The 12,356-nt window shown below is 42.6% G+C and overlaps 1 protein-coding gene across 4 annotated transcripts in view; it reads right to left on the reverse strand.

Moving 5' to 3' along the window:
• Positions 1-12,356, reverse strand: part of cacna1c (calcium channel, voltage-dependent, L type, alpha 1C subunit) — a 200,912-nt gene that overhangs the window by 23,015 nt on the left and 165,541 nt on the right. For 2 of the 4 annotated variants that reach the window (XM_072710105.1, XM_072710109.1), the window contains 11 exons: positions 10,090-10,149; positions 9,699-9,805; positions 9,185-9,272; positions 8,967-9,074; positions 8,786-8,838; positions 8,416-8,562; positions 7,824-8,025; positions 7,322-7,480; positions 6,535-6,645; positions 2,774-2,857; positions 1,952-2,035 (listed from right to left, as the gene is read on the reverse strand). In XM_072710105.1, coding sequence (XP_072566206.1) covers positions 1,952-2,035; positions 2,774-2,857; positions 6,535-6,645; positions 7,322-7,480; positions 7,824-8,025; positions 8,416-8,562; positions 8,786-8,838; positions 8,967-9,074; positions 9,185-9,272; positions 9,699-9,805; positions 10,090-10,149 — 1,203 coding nt within the window. The remainder of the gene's footprint in view (positions 1-1,951; positions 2,036-2,773; positions 2,858-6,534; positions 6,646-7,321; positions 7,481-7,823; positions 8,026-8,415; positions 8,563-8,785; positions 8,839-8,966; positions 9,075-9,184; positions 9,273-9,698; positions 9,806-10,089; positions 10,150-12,356) is intronic. The other 2 variants (XM_072710108.1, XM_072710107.1) reach the window with 2 other exon arrangements.

The raw sequence follows: 12,356 nt of genomic DNA on the forward strand, positions 1-12,356 counted from the left end.
GAAGTAACGAGTTTGTTTATCCAGGTCTGTGGTATCTGCCGTTAATGTTCATTAACTGCTGCACTGTATGTCGACAATTAACCTGGGTTACCAGTCTGTATCTGGGCGGACAGGTATCACATCCAAAGAGATGACAGAGAGAGAGGAACATCCATAAAAAATAGCAGTGCACTGATTTCAGATCAGACAGAAATGGTTCAGCATTCAGGGAAAATGCAGAATGGAATTATCAGCAAGACACTAGAACTGGCATACGCTTCGTTTTACCTTCTAGCTTCATAATAACAAACAAACAAACAAACAAACAAAAAAAAAAATATTTTAAGAAGCATCTGCTGGTCAAAATAGTAGGCCAGATTTAGGAACTAGAATGCTGCCAGAAATATAGGACCAAAAATATGAGAATTTAAATCTGGGAGAGCAAGTAAGAAGGTCCGATATATGCCCGTTTCCGGTAAAAGCAGGGCAATCGTGTCTATGACTATTAATTGGCTTTACTGTTATTGGAGTTAATCTGGTTACCGCAGGCCGAAGTGCAGAGGGTTTCTTAAAAGCCCAACTCAAACGACTAAAGGTCGATAGAATAAGAGGAGGAAATCAAGGTCATGCCTAGATTGAAACGTAAATCAAACCAAACCCAAAATAATAAATCATCATAAAGGAGAACAAACTCAGGCTCAAACCAATGTTAGTGCAGAGTCAGACAACTGTATAGCAGAGGAAGGTATATATTTCTGGCCTGTGTACGTATTAAACATGGAGGTGGTCACTCATAAAGGCCTTGGTGAATGTCCCTTCATCAAATCAGTCTGTGCTGCCACTGCGGGGCTGCCACTAGCTTACGAGAAACACCAGCTAAACCCACGGTGTCTCTCTTCAGCAGATACGGTCATAGTGAAGCAAGGAAGGGAGGCACAGAACTGAAAAGGAAGCTACATTTCAGGAGAATCTATAAATATGAGGAGTGATTCTTCGTTAAAATTTTTTTTTTTTGGGAAATCTGTACAATTGTCTTCTACATCAGAGGACTGAACATAAATAAATATTCTTATGCAACTAGTGCCAGACAGACATAATTAGTACTCCGTTTCAGTCAATAAGTAATGGTGGATATATGATAATAATATGTGAAAACTTGTTGATCAAAGGAAGTGACTGAAAACATACTGAAATGCTTAATAATGATCAGTTTAACAGCAGAATCCCTAAGTGAGGGATTAGCTTTAAATGCACGTTTGTCCACTGGCCACTGCAGCGCTGTCTGTTAATGAGGGAATGATCTCTATTCTGTTACAGAGTAAAAAGATGTGTGAATCACTGCACACTGCAAATGATGTTTTATTGAACCAAAACTGATATTTCTAAGTCCATCTGCCTAACATGGGTAATTACCTACCAACAGAGCCACCAAAAATCTGAATTTTTAATATTATAATGAGCTTTAAATATAATTTTTTAAATCACAGCAGCCAATATTGGCTAAATAATTCAAATGAACTCAAAACTAGAATTCAGGGACATTAAAAAGATATATATTCTGAATAGACCGTTTAATTTGTAACATTCACAAATAAATCAAAGCTGAGTTGTAAAAAAATCAAAATTGAGCTGTAAAAATCAAAATCGAGCTGTAAAAAAGCAAAATGAGTTGTAAAAAATCTTTAGTTCTTAATATTAATTCATTAAAAATGTGTTTGTAAACACTTGAACATTATATAAGTTGAAAGCAACCTCAGTATGCCTGAATATATCACCCTCATTTTCTTACTATACAGTGTCGTTCATGCCACAGGGAAGAGTGTATCCCTTCTTAAATAATACGTATGTAAGGAAAATAAAATTAGAAAAGAAAGAAATTAAGGGTTAAGATAATGCAACCGTTGAGATCCTACGGATACTCAGACAGACATAGTGAGAAGCAGGCAGGATCACAGAAAGGTGAGCTACTTACGTTAACCTCAGTGATAGCTATATCGACAATGCTACCCACAACTATTAAGGCGTCAAATGTGTTCCATGCATCAACAAAATAATGCTGCAAAGGGTGAAAGAACAAACGAAACAACAAAAACGAAAGTCAAACAAAACAAAAGGAGAGAAGAGAAAAATAAGAAAGAAAAGTGTTATACACAAATTTTTTTTGTAACAATAAAAAAGGGACTGAAAATTAAAATTAAACAGTGACTGTGAAAATAAATAGAAAGGAAAAACATAATCCGAAAATAGAGCAGGAGAACGGTGATCAGTCATGCGCGTCGACGGCAAGGACAACACCACCAACGAAAATATCGGGAAAGTAACAGTTTGAGCAACGTCCCGGTAGCTGGGATCCTTTGGTTAGTGATAGCATGTTCCGTTAGTCACGTCAAAACCTCCACACACGACACAGCCTGTCACGTAAACAGTTTTGCTCTCTCTCTCTCTCTCTCTCTCTCTCTCTTTCTCCCACTGGCCCAAGGTCCCTGTAGGTTCTACCTTTGAAAAACCCCCCTACCCACACTCAAAGTCTCCACCAGAGCAGAGGGACACAGCAGAAGCACCCTGTCCGCTGTGTGTGATAGGAACCTGAAGGGGATAATGGCCTTTTTGGATGGGAGGCTGAAGGAGGCTGAGTGACATGGGAAACCGGAAGAGGAAGAACAGGTTACAGATGAAAAGAGGACAGCACAGGGTACAGGGCAGCAGGGCAGAGAAAGAGCAAGGGGATAAGGAGCTGTGATGGAGAGAGAGAGGAGGACAGAGTGACTGCTGGGAGTAGTGACGGTATACTCACATTGATCTCACTCAGAATGACGTCTATTATGCTGCCAATTACGATGAGGAAGTCAAAAACATTCCAAGGATCACTAAAGTAACCCTATACAGGATGGAGGGGGTAGGTGAGGGGGGGCAGAAAGGCAAGTTAGACAGGCGTCATTAAATGCGAAAGCGCTTTTAACCGTTAACTTGTTTCTCACAAAAGGGCTGGGGCAATTTCTCTAAAACGAGTCTGTCTCTTTGTAACAATGGAAGGGTTTTGCTGGGTAATTTTACTCCTGAAAGGGAAGAGAATAGCAGTTAATGGAGTCTAAACATGTCAGCCTCAAGGACTGCTTACTGTAATCCAGTGGAAGTAAAAAAGAAGGGAGGCAAAGGGCAACGTATTTAGTCTTCTTTGGCCGCTTACAAATGTTACTGTTACTGATAGGAGTTTTAAAGTAAAGTCCGGACTTCACTGAAGGCTTAAGCAGCATACTGTGAATTGTGAATCACAAGTGGGACAAGTACTTATATATTTGGGGGAAGAGGTAGGAGCTGGTTTTAAAGAGACAGCATTCTTTGATCGGCCTCGATTAATCGTTTTATCCACATACTGTGTTAAAGGTATTTTGTCTTAAGGTTTTATTTTGGTTTAACGGATTTGAAACACTGCTTGATGCATATGCAGACATGATAAATGTACTTAATGCTCAGCATGGGTTTCCATCTCTGACAAACCCATGGATCACAGCACCAAAGCCTGGGCATGGAATGTTTATGGAGACCCCTGTCTGGTGACATCGCTGCTCCGCCAGAGAGGATTCTGGGTATTCTGTACTTCCTGTTTAAAGGCCAATGAGCGGCTAAGCAGAGTACAGCAGTGCACAAGAGACTTTGCTCTATGTCCCTGGTAAAAGGACAGCAGTGTGCTAGCGGGTGGGAGGGGGATGTTACGTGTTAAGTTGGGATGTATCGATGAATAAATACTTGAGTACATAAATGCAAACTTAAGGTTTCATCTGTATGGACACAAAGGCCATGTACCAATGTGTATTATCACATGGTTCCTTATCTACACAGTAAACATTATCACATATCTATACCATATATATCATATACCATAAGCATACAATTTCATCAGATTTGAATAAAAAGAATCCCCTCCTGTTGCTTTTGAACTGGATCATAATGTATCATGATGTTATGGATCATGTCAAATGGTGTTAAATTTCTGGAAAAATCTATTGTATTGTGTCCACCCACCCCCACTGCAATCATTTATAGCCCTGGACCTGCTCCCCTAGGCAGCACTGAGATCCAACATAGAGGCATGAGGGGAAGGTGGGGATGGAGCCAGTGGAAGTGGGTGAGGGAACTCCATTGAGGCAGGCCACTGCTTTCCAGTGGCTGACAATGATCTTTCAGGGCGATGAAAGAGGTGAGTGAACACCCTCCAGTGGTGGACGTGATGGTAAAATATTGAGGACTGGACAGTGTCCATTACTTAGACCCATGCATGACATTAACACTAACAACAAGCAAACCCTAACAAATACATAGATAAAAATGAGAGAGAAAGAGAGCATGAAGTAAATGATGATTACTCAGGCACTCATTGAGAGCCGCACCTGCTTATTAAGCCTGATGGTCACTTGTTTCTCAAGTTTTACATTGTTATTTGCTGTGGCATTTCATCGTTAACATTAAGCAAGACACCGTAGAGGAAAAAGAACATTAAAAGTGAGAGAAATACATTAAAAGGAAGAGGGTATAGCATCAGAGATGTCATGTTAATCCACAGACTGAGAACGGAGAAGAAGAAAGCCAAAACAATATGACTATCACACAGCGCCCCCTACATGCTGGGGGAATCTCTGCGTGAGTTTCCTTGCGGAGTCTGCAATCCAGAAGCAAGCAAGGTCGTTACAGGTGTACGGTTTCAGAGGGGAAAGGGGTGCAGGTGGAGAAATGCTACCAGTAAAGGAAAAAAAAGATACAAAAGGATATTAGGAAAAAAAAAAGGGAAAAGGAAAAACAAAGCACCTTGGAAGAAAGATGAGACCATCTTTCAACTTTTTTTTTTTTTAATACAGACGTCAGAAAAGGAATCACAGACTGCCATGAATAAAAAGGTTAGTCACCCCAAAAGAGAAGACAAGGGTAGTAGTTTTAAAACACTGGTGAGAAAGTGCATGGTCCTAAATGCTCCTGGTCTGCACTTTAGAATGAGGCACAAATCACACACGAGTCTGCTGAGGCCCAGGGGACACGGAACCAACGGGGTTCTGTCCACGGGAGCCACCACAGAGGCCCTGTGGGATGAAAACATGGTGTCACCTTAAAATCCCCCAAACCCCCAGAGCCAGGGTCTGTTTGGAGGAGGAGGAAGAGGAGAAAACCAGGGAAAGCTGGCCATGGGTCTCGCCATATTTCACTCAATTATTATTTCATTGCACTTTACCCTAGAATGCAAGATCTAGCAAAGCATTAGGGGTAAGCTGGAATAATTTGAAAAAAAGGTGCCCAAATGTATCACTACCCTATTTTATATGAATAACCTTGTCTCCATTGCTAGCCAAAATGCCGTCGACCTGGAACATTCTGTGGCCGTGGGATTAATGGCACTGGCCATGCAGAGGCTAAATTAGCACCGGGGATAAAATGTACCCCTTAAACAATCGTCATGCCTGTTAGTCATAGCGGTTATTAGCAATTAGCTCATTAGCAGAAGATTACATTAAAATGAACTGTGCTTTTCCATTGCCTGAGCACACTAATATGGATTGTAATTCTATCAGGGCGTCCTTTGATAGTTATTGGGACTGAGATATAACAGAATTGTTTTCCTATCTGCTCATGAGAGCAACATGGCTGCGTTATTCTGTAGCAAAACCTTTGGTTTCTGTGTCAGTGGCTGCAGCAAACAAGGACTGCATGTTGTCGTGAGGTGTAACTTGGGTTTTTTACTGAAATTATCCACATTGTAACAGCTGCTCTGTAGCAGGGACTAAATTGCCTGCAAGCTCCTTGTATGGGTTGAAGGGATGAGTTTGAAGGTTATGGGACGGTCCCATGACTGGGACCCACCGACCGCCACTGGCTACAGAGCAGTCATCCCCAAAAGCCAGGAGTCACCAGCACATGTCAGTCCCCTAGGAGCCATCATTGTGGTCTATTTGAGGAAGCCACTTATTACAAGCCATGTTGGTGCTTAAAAACAGACCGAACGACAACCTTCACAGACCGTGTCACAAACAGATGAGACTGTGTCGCAAAACAAAGAAGCGTAAACGGCGTCAGTAATATTTCTTCGGCTGGGAAGAGACACACGCAGGGGACAAGGACTCATACAAAATCATAACAGAACCAACAAAATAATTAATTACTTTCACAATTAAAGAAAGGGTCAGACAAACTCTGATCGTCAGGCAACCCCTGGACAAATCCTCTTTTCCTCCAGTTAAGAAGTTTGCCATTATTCTCAGTTATAAAGGTTAAATTTACAAAGTGTGGTTTTAGCATTGTTTCTGATTAACAGGACATTGTAACAAATTAATTATGCATGTCAGGACCAACAACATAAACATTATCTTGAATACTTTCATTGATTAGAACCTCAAGGTGGCAAACTTCATGTAACCAAAAAAAAAAATACCAAAGATCACTGTTAATGGAAAAAGTGTTGCTGATCAAACAAATGTCCTTCCTATAGGTAAAAAAGCAGTTTGGAAGTAAAAAAAACAACTCAACATCTTTATGAGGAACCTGGGGTCAGCATGTGGAGGTTCTACGTACCCGTGGCTTGAAGGCGATGAGCTTGAGAATCATCTCCACGGTGAACAGGCCAGTGAAAAGCATGTTCAGCACATTCATGGCCTTGTTGAAGGAGGGGGACTGGCCGTGGTGCTGAGGGCGAGCCAAGCACAGACAGGAAGAGCATGCTTTAACCAACACCAGCCACTGCGCACCCTCTCTGCATCGATTAGTTGCAGCTATTCACTGTATTGCAGCTGCAGTTGTGGGGGTTCCTCTATATGTTAACGTTACTATTTTTGTGCAATCCTTCCCCACCAATCAGGTGGCTACCTATATTTCCTTGTCTTAATGTCCATGTCATGTTTATATTATGTTTATATGACTTAGAATTTATATTCTGCTTATTACTTCTTATTTGCAGGACCAATGAGAAAGTGTAGATCATATATATGACGCTGACGATAAAAGACACTTTGACATGCGAAAAAACCTTGAGTAAATGGTGACATTAAGCTACACTTACTCAATGCTGACAGAAGGTCAAAGAACATCCCATTTGCATTACTGTAATGGCTTATGGCTGCACACAGGGGCCAAATGAAGGAGCACGGAGCTGTCTGAGAGCGGAACTGCAGCTCAGTGTTTCTCAAACCAGTCCTCAGGGACATTCAAACAGTCCACGTTGCCCCCAAGAGAGCACAAATGCAGACTGTCCGGCAGTGAGCTGGGGGGGGAGCAAAAACGTGGACCATCTGGTGGTCTCCGAGGTCCGGGTTGAGAAACACTGCTGTAGCTTACATTGCGAGTGACAGCTGGGCTGACTCACCTGCATGGCCAGGCAGATGGTGTTGAGCAGAATGAGGACGAACATCAGATACTCGAAGTAGGTGGAGTTCACCACGTACCACACCTTGTACTGATATGGGTTCTTCGGGATGTACCTCCGCAGTGGGCGGGCTTTGAGTGCATATTCCACACATTGGCGCTGGGTCCATGGGGAAGACACGCATGCACACAGACACGCAACCGAGGGAACGCACGCACGCACACACGGAAGAACACGCATCAATGTCTGACGCACACAGTTCCCAAAAAAGCAAACAAGTCCTTCCAATACCATTTTACCATCTCCCATACCCAGAAAAAATCAGATTATCTTTTACATCTTATGGCTGAACCACATTATGAATCACAGGCGGAATCCTGTGATGATAACTGAAAAGCCACTATTAGCAGTGTTATGAAAGCAAACAATCTAAGCACTGGGGTGCACCCTTTCCCATTAAGCCCCTCAATCCTGCTACCAGCATGACCCATTGGTGCCTAACCTGGTTCTTGTCCAGTTCACAGTTCTTGTATTCCTGCTCCCCTTGCTCCTGGAAGGTGACAATGACGAAACCGACGAAGATGTTCATCATGAAGAAGGCAATGATGATGATGTAGATGATGAAGAAGATGGAGATCACCACGCGGTAGTTGTAGATCGGCCCAATGTCCTCTGCATGGGAGTCTATGGCCCGGTACAGCAGCCTGTGGTGAAGCGAGGAGATATGGCACAGTGAAGCAGGGCTTTACTGTACTTGAACAGGAGTCAGAAGGTGTACATGGCCGTGTGTACCGTGCACTGGTTTTTGGAAGGACATAACTTCAGAGCTTGGGGGCCAAACTTGTGGTGTTTCGGGTGCAAAATAAGTCATTTTTAAAAGTTATTTCTAAAGAAGGAACAGGGCACCCCAATCTAATTGACCTGGACTTCTAATAAGATTCTGGAAGCTCCAGCGAGTTCCATTACAGTTGACCACTTGTAGCCCCTTGGTGACCATACTTTGGGCCAGGAAGGTGAATACGTTTTTCTTCATATGTCAGGCACAGGTGAAACCATCATTATCTGTGAGTAGAGGCACAGATGACTTCATATACCCTGGCCAGCCCTCGAAAGTCGAGACCGCGAACAGCGCCATCATGCCCTGGAGCACGTCGTCAAAGTTGAACTCGCTGTTCTCCCAGATCCTCGTCGCCTTCTCCGGTTTGGCCACGTCCCCGTCCTTGTAGAGGATGTAGGTACCCCTGCGAGGAAGCATGTTTACGCATTAACCAGAGAAACCTGCTTAGTGTTCCATTCCATGTCACGCGCCTTAATAACATGCAAGTCAACACACATACAGAACGACCAATATTGAAGCGAGCAGAGACAGGAGGTCTGCACAGGAAGCCGTACCGATATTCAAATCAATATATGTACAAACATATAAATATCTAAAAGGAAACGCAGGCAGGTAGAGAAACTCACTTGCATTCCCCTTCTGTTTGTTTGGAATTGTCGGTGCAGCTGTAGAACTTGCCCTGGTGATGGGACAGTGCATTTATCAGTCTCAGGAACATGCGACTGTATTTATCAATGCCAGAGATGTGACAGTACAGCAGACAGGGGGCGTCCGGGTTGCGAACAGGGGCAAAGACTCTGCCACCACCTTGAACAGCTGCACTCCAATGCAGGCAAACATGAACTGCAGGAGCGAGGTGACGATGACAATGTTCCCAATGGTGCGGATCGCCACGAAGACACACTGGACCACGTGCTGGAGAGATGGAGAAAGAGAACTGTTGGCGTGAAGGAGACACAGGTGAGGTTAACCTTTCTGGGGGGGGGGGGGGGGGTGCCTGGGGATGGATCGGGGGAGGTGCTGACCTTCAGGCCCTTGGCTCGATTAATGGCCCTTAAAGGCCTCAGCACCCGCAGCACCCTGAGGATCTTCACTACATTAATGGCACTTGACCTGAACATGGGGTAAGTGGTTTGCAAAGGTTAGAAAAACATCTTTTCTGAGACATAATTGGTAGATAACACATGAAAGTATACTTGTTTGATTGTATCTAGGAGTGAGAGAAATAAATATTACACAAACAATTCAATAATGAATAAACAAAGAAAATCTCTGTGTAAAAGATGCCATTTGAGAACGACCAGGTGTTGAGTGCCTGAGACTGAATCATTCTGGGAAATGAAGGAAGGCTGTACTTCAATGTTAGATCTACACAAGATCTACACTGTGTTCTATCAGGTATGAGCATATGGGGTCATCACAGCACTCAGATCTTGGTGTGAAACTCAAGGAAACAATATCCTGACAGCTTATTACACTGTGAGGACAGCACAGACACACTCCCCAGAAGCGGGCGATGAGTTAAAGAAGGACACTCACTGAATCCCAGAGGAGATGAGGGACACACTGACCACCACCAGGTCCAGGATGTTGAAGTAGTTGCGGCAGAAGGAGCCTTTGTGAAGGAAGGCCCCGTAGGCTGTCATCTACAAACACAAGAGGGAACCAGCAAGGTCTAACAAAAGGGGAACGGATATGCACATCTCCAACCACACCTGCAAGCCAATGCCTGGGATTTGTAAAAGAGAGTACATATCTTTGCCGTTCAAGGCAACGTAATTGGTTGACTAATGAGTCCTGGGGTTTCAGGTGTCAATCTGGCACACATTAAATTGCATCGGACGCTCTGCAGGACCCCAGTTGGACCCCAGTTGCTGTGGGATCACACTTAAAAGAAGGATGTAGAGCCATATGGGAAATTGCATCGTACCTTCAGTATGATTTCGATGGTAAACAGTCCCGTGAAGACATAATCAGCATAACCTAGTATCTGAGTGAGAGACACCGAGGTATCAGTGCAGAGAACATAAGAACATAAGAACATAAGAACATAAGAACTATACAAACGAGAGGAGGCCATTCGGCCCATCGAGCTCGCTTGGGGAGAACTTAACTAATAGCTCAGAGTTGTTAAAATCTTATCTAGCTCTGATTTAAAGGAACCCAAGGATTCAGCTTGCACTACGTTATCAGGAAGACTATTCCATACTCTGACTACACGCTGTGTAAAGAAGTGCTTCCTTAAATCCAGTTTGAAATGTTCTCCCGCTAATTTCCACCTATGGCCACGAGTTCTTGTATTTGAACTAATGCTGAAGTAACTATTCGGTTGAACAGCATCCAAACCTGTTAGAATCTTATAGACCTGGATCATGTCCCCCCTCAGTCTCCTTTGCTTGAGGCTGAACAGATTTAGCTCAAATAACCTTTCCTCGTATGACATTCCTCTAAGACCAGGAATCATTCTTGTGGCCCTACGCTGCACCTTTTCTAAGGCCGCTATGTCCTTTTTAAGATATGGTGACCAAACCTGTACACAATATTCTAGGTGAGGTCTCACCAAGGAATTGTATAATCTTAGCATTACCTCCCTTGACTTAAACTCCACACACCTGGAGATATACCCCAACATCCTATTGGCCTTTTTTATTGCTTCCCCACACTGGCGAGAATGAGACATGGAAGCATCAACATACACACCAAGGTCTTTCTCATAATCAGCTACCTTTATTTCAGTAGGTCCCATAAAATACCTGTACTTTATATTTCTGCTCCCTACATGGAGTACCTTACATTTGTCTATGTTAAATTTCATCTGCCAGGTGTCAGCCCAGTCACTAATTAAATTAAGATCCCGCTGTAGCTGCTGAGCCGCTAGTTCAGTATCTGCTACACCACCCACCTTGGTGTCATCTGCAAATTTCACCAGTTTACTGTATATATTGGTGTCTATATCATTTATGTAAATTAGGAACAAAAGTGGTCCTAAAATTGAACCCTGCGGTACCCCACTATGAACGCAGGCCCACTGTGACATCGAGCCTCTTATAACTACTCGCTGCTTCCTATCCGTTAACCAGTTATCAATCCAAGTCGCTACAGTTCCTAAAATACCTGTCGCTTTGAGTTTAAGTGAGAGCCTCTTGTGGGGAACAACATCAAAAGCCTTTTGGAAATCTAAATAGATGACATCATAGGCCTTCTTATCATCAACTTCCTGAGTAGCTTCCTCAAAAAACTCCAACAGATTTGTTAAACAGGATCTACCTCTCCTAAATCCATGCTGGCTATCCCTCAAAATGTTATTTGAGTCCAGGTAATCTACCATTTTCTCTTTGATTATAGCCTCCATAACTTTACCAGTTATACAAGTTAGACTGATTGGCCTATAGTTTGACAAATTACTTCTATCCCCTTTTTTGAAAATGGGCGTTATGTTGGCATGCTTCCAATCAGAAGGTACCACACCTTCAGATAAGGATTTTTGAAACAGTAATGTTAAGGGTCGGCAAATAATATCCCTCATCTCTTTTAACACTATAGGTAAGATGCCATCAGGGCCCTGTGATTTATTTATTTTGAGCTTAGCTAGGCTTTGCAAAACATCAGTTTCAGTTATATATATATTAGTTATAGACGATGTTGAATTAGTAATAAGAACTGGTAAGTTACTAGTGTCCTCGACAGTGAATACCCGTGCAAAACTATCATTGAACTCATTTACTATGTCAATGTCGTTTTCAATTATAGGACCCTTACTATCCTGCAGATTAGTAATTTCAGCTTTTAGAGCTCTTTTAGAGTTAAAATACTGGAAGAAACTTTTAACGTCATCCTTAGCCTCCAATGCGATCTTCCTTTCGACATTCCTTTTAGCTCGTCTAATGTCATTTTTTAATTCAGCCTGTAGATTTAGATACTCTTGCTTTATTATGTCATCATCAGTTATTTTCCATCTCTGGAACAAAGCCCTTTTCCTCCTTACTTTATACTTTATGTCCCTATTAAACCACCTAGGTTGCAATTTCCTAGATTTATTCTTGCTAGAAACAGGTATGAAGTCCTCTTGTACTTGCAATAATGTGCTTTTAAAAAATTCCCATGCCTCTTCAACAGTTTTGTTATTTAACTCCATCCAGTTCACGGTTTCTAGTTTTAATCTCATACAATTGAAGTTAGCCTTCCTAACATTATATA

The sequence above is a fragment of the Paramormyrops kingsleyae genome, chromosome 3 (assembly GCF_048594095.1).
Source record: "Paramormyrops kingsleyae isolate MSU_618 chromosome 3, PKINGS_0.4, whole genome shotgun sequence".
Lineage (NCBI taxonomy): Eukaryota > Metazoa > Chordata > Actinopteri > Osteoglossiformes > Mormyridae > Paramormyrops > Paramormyrops kingsleyae.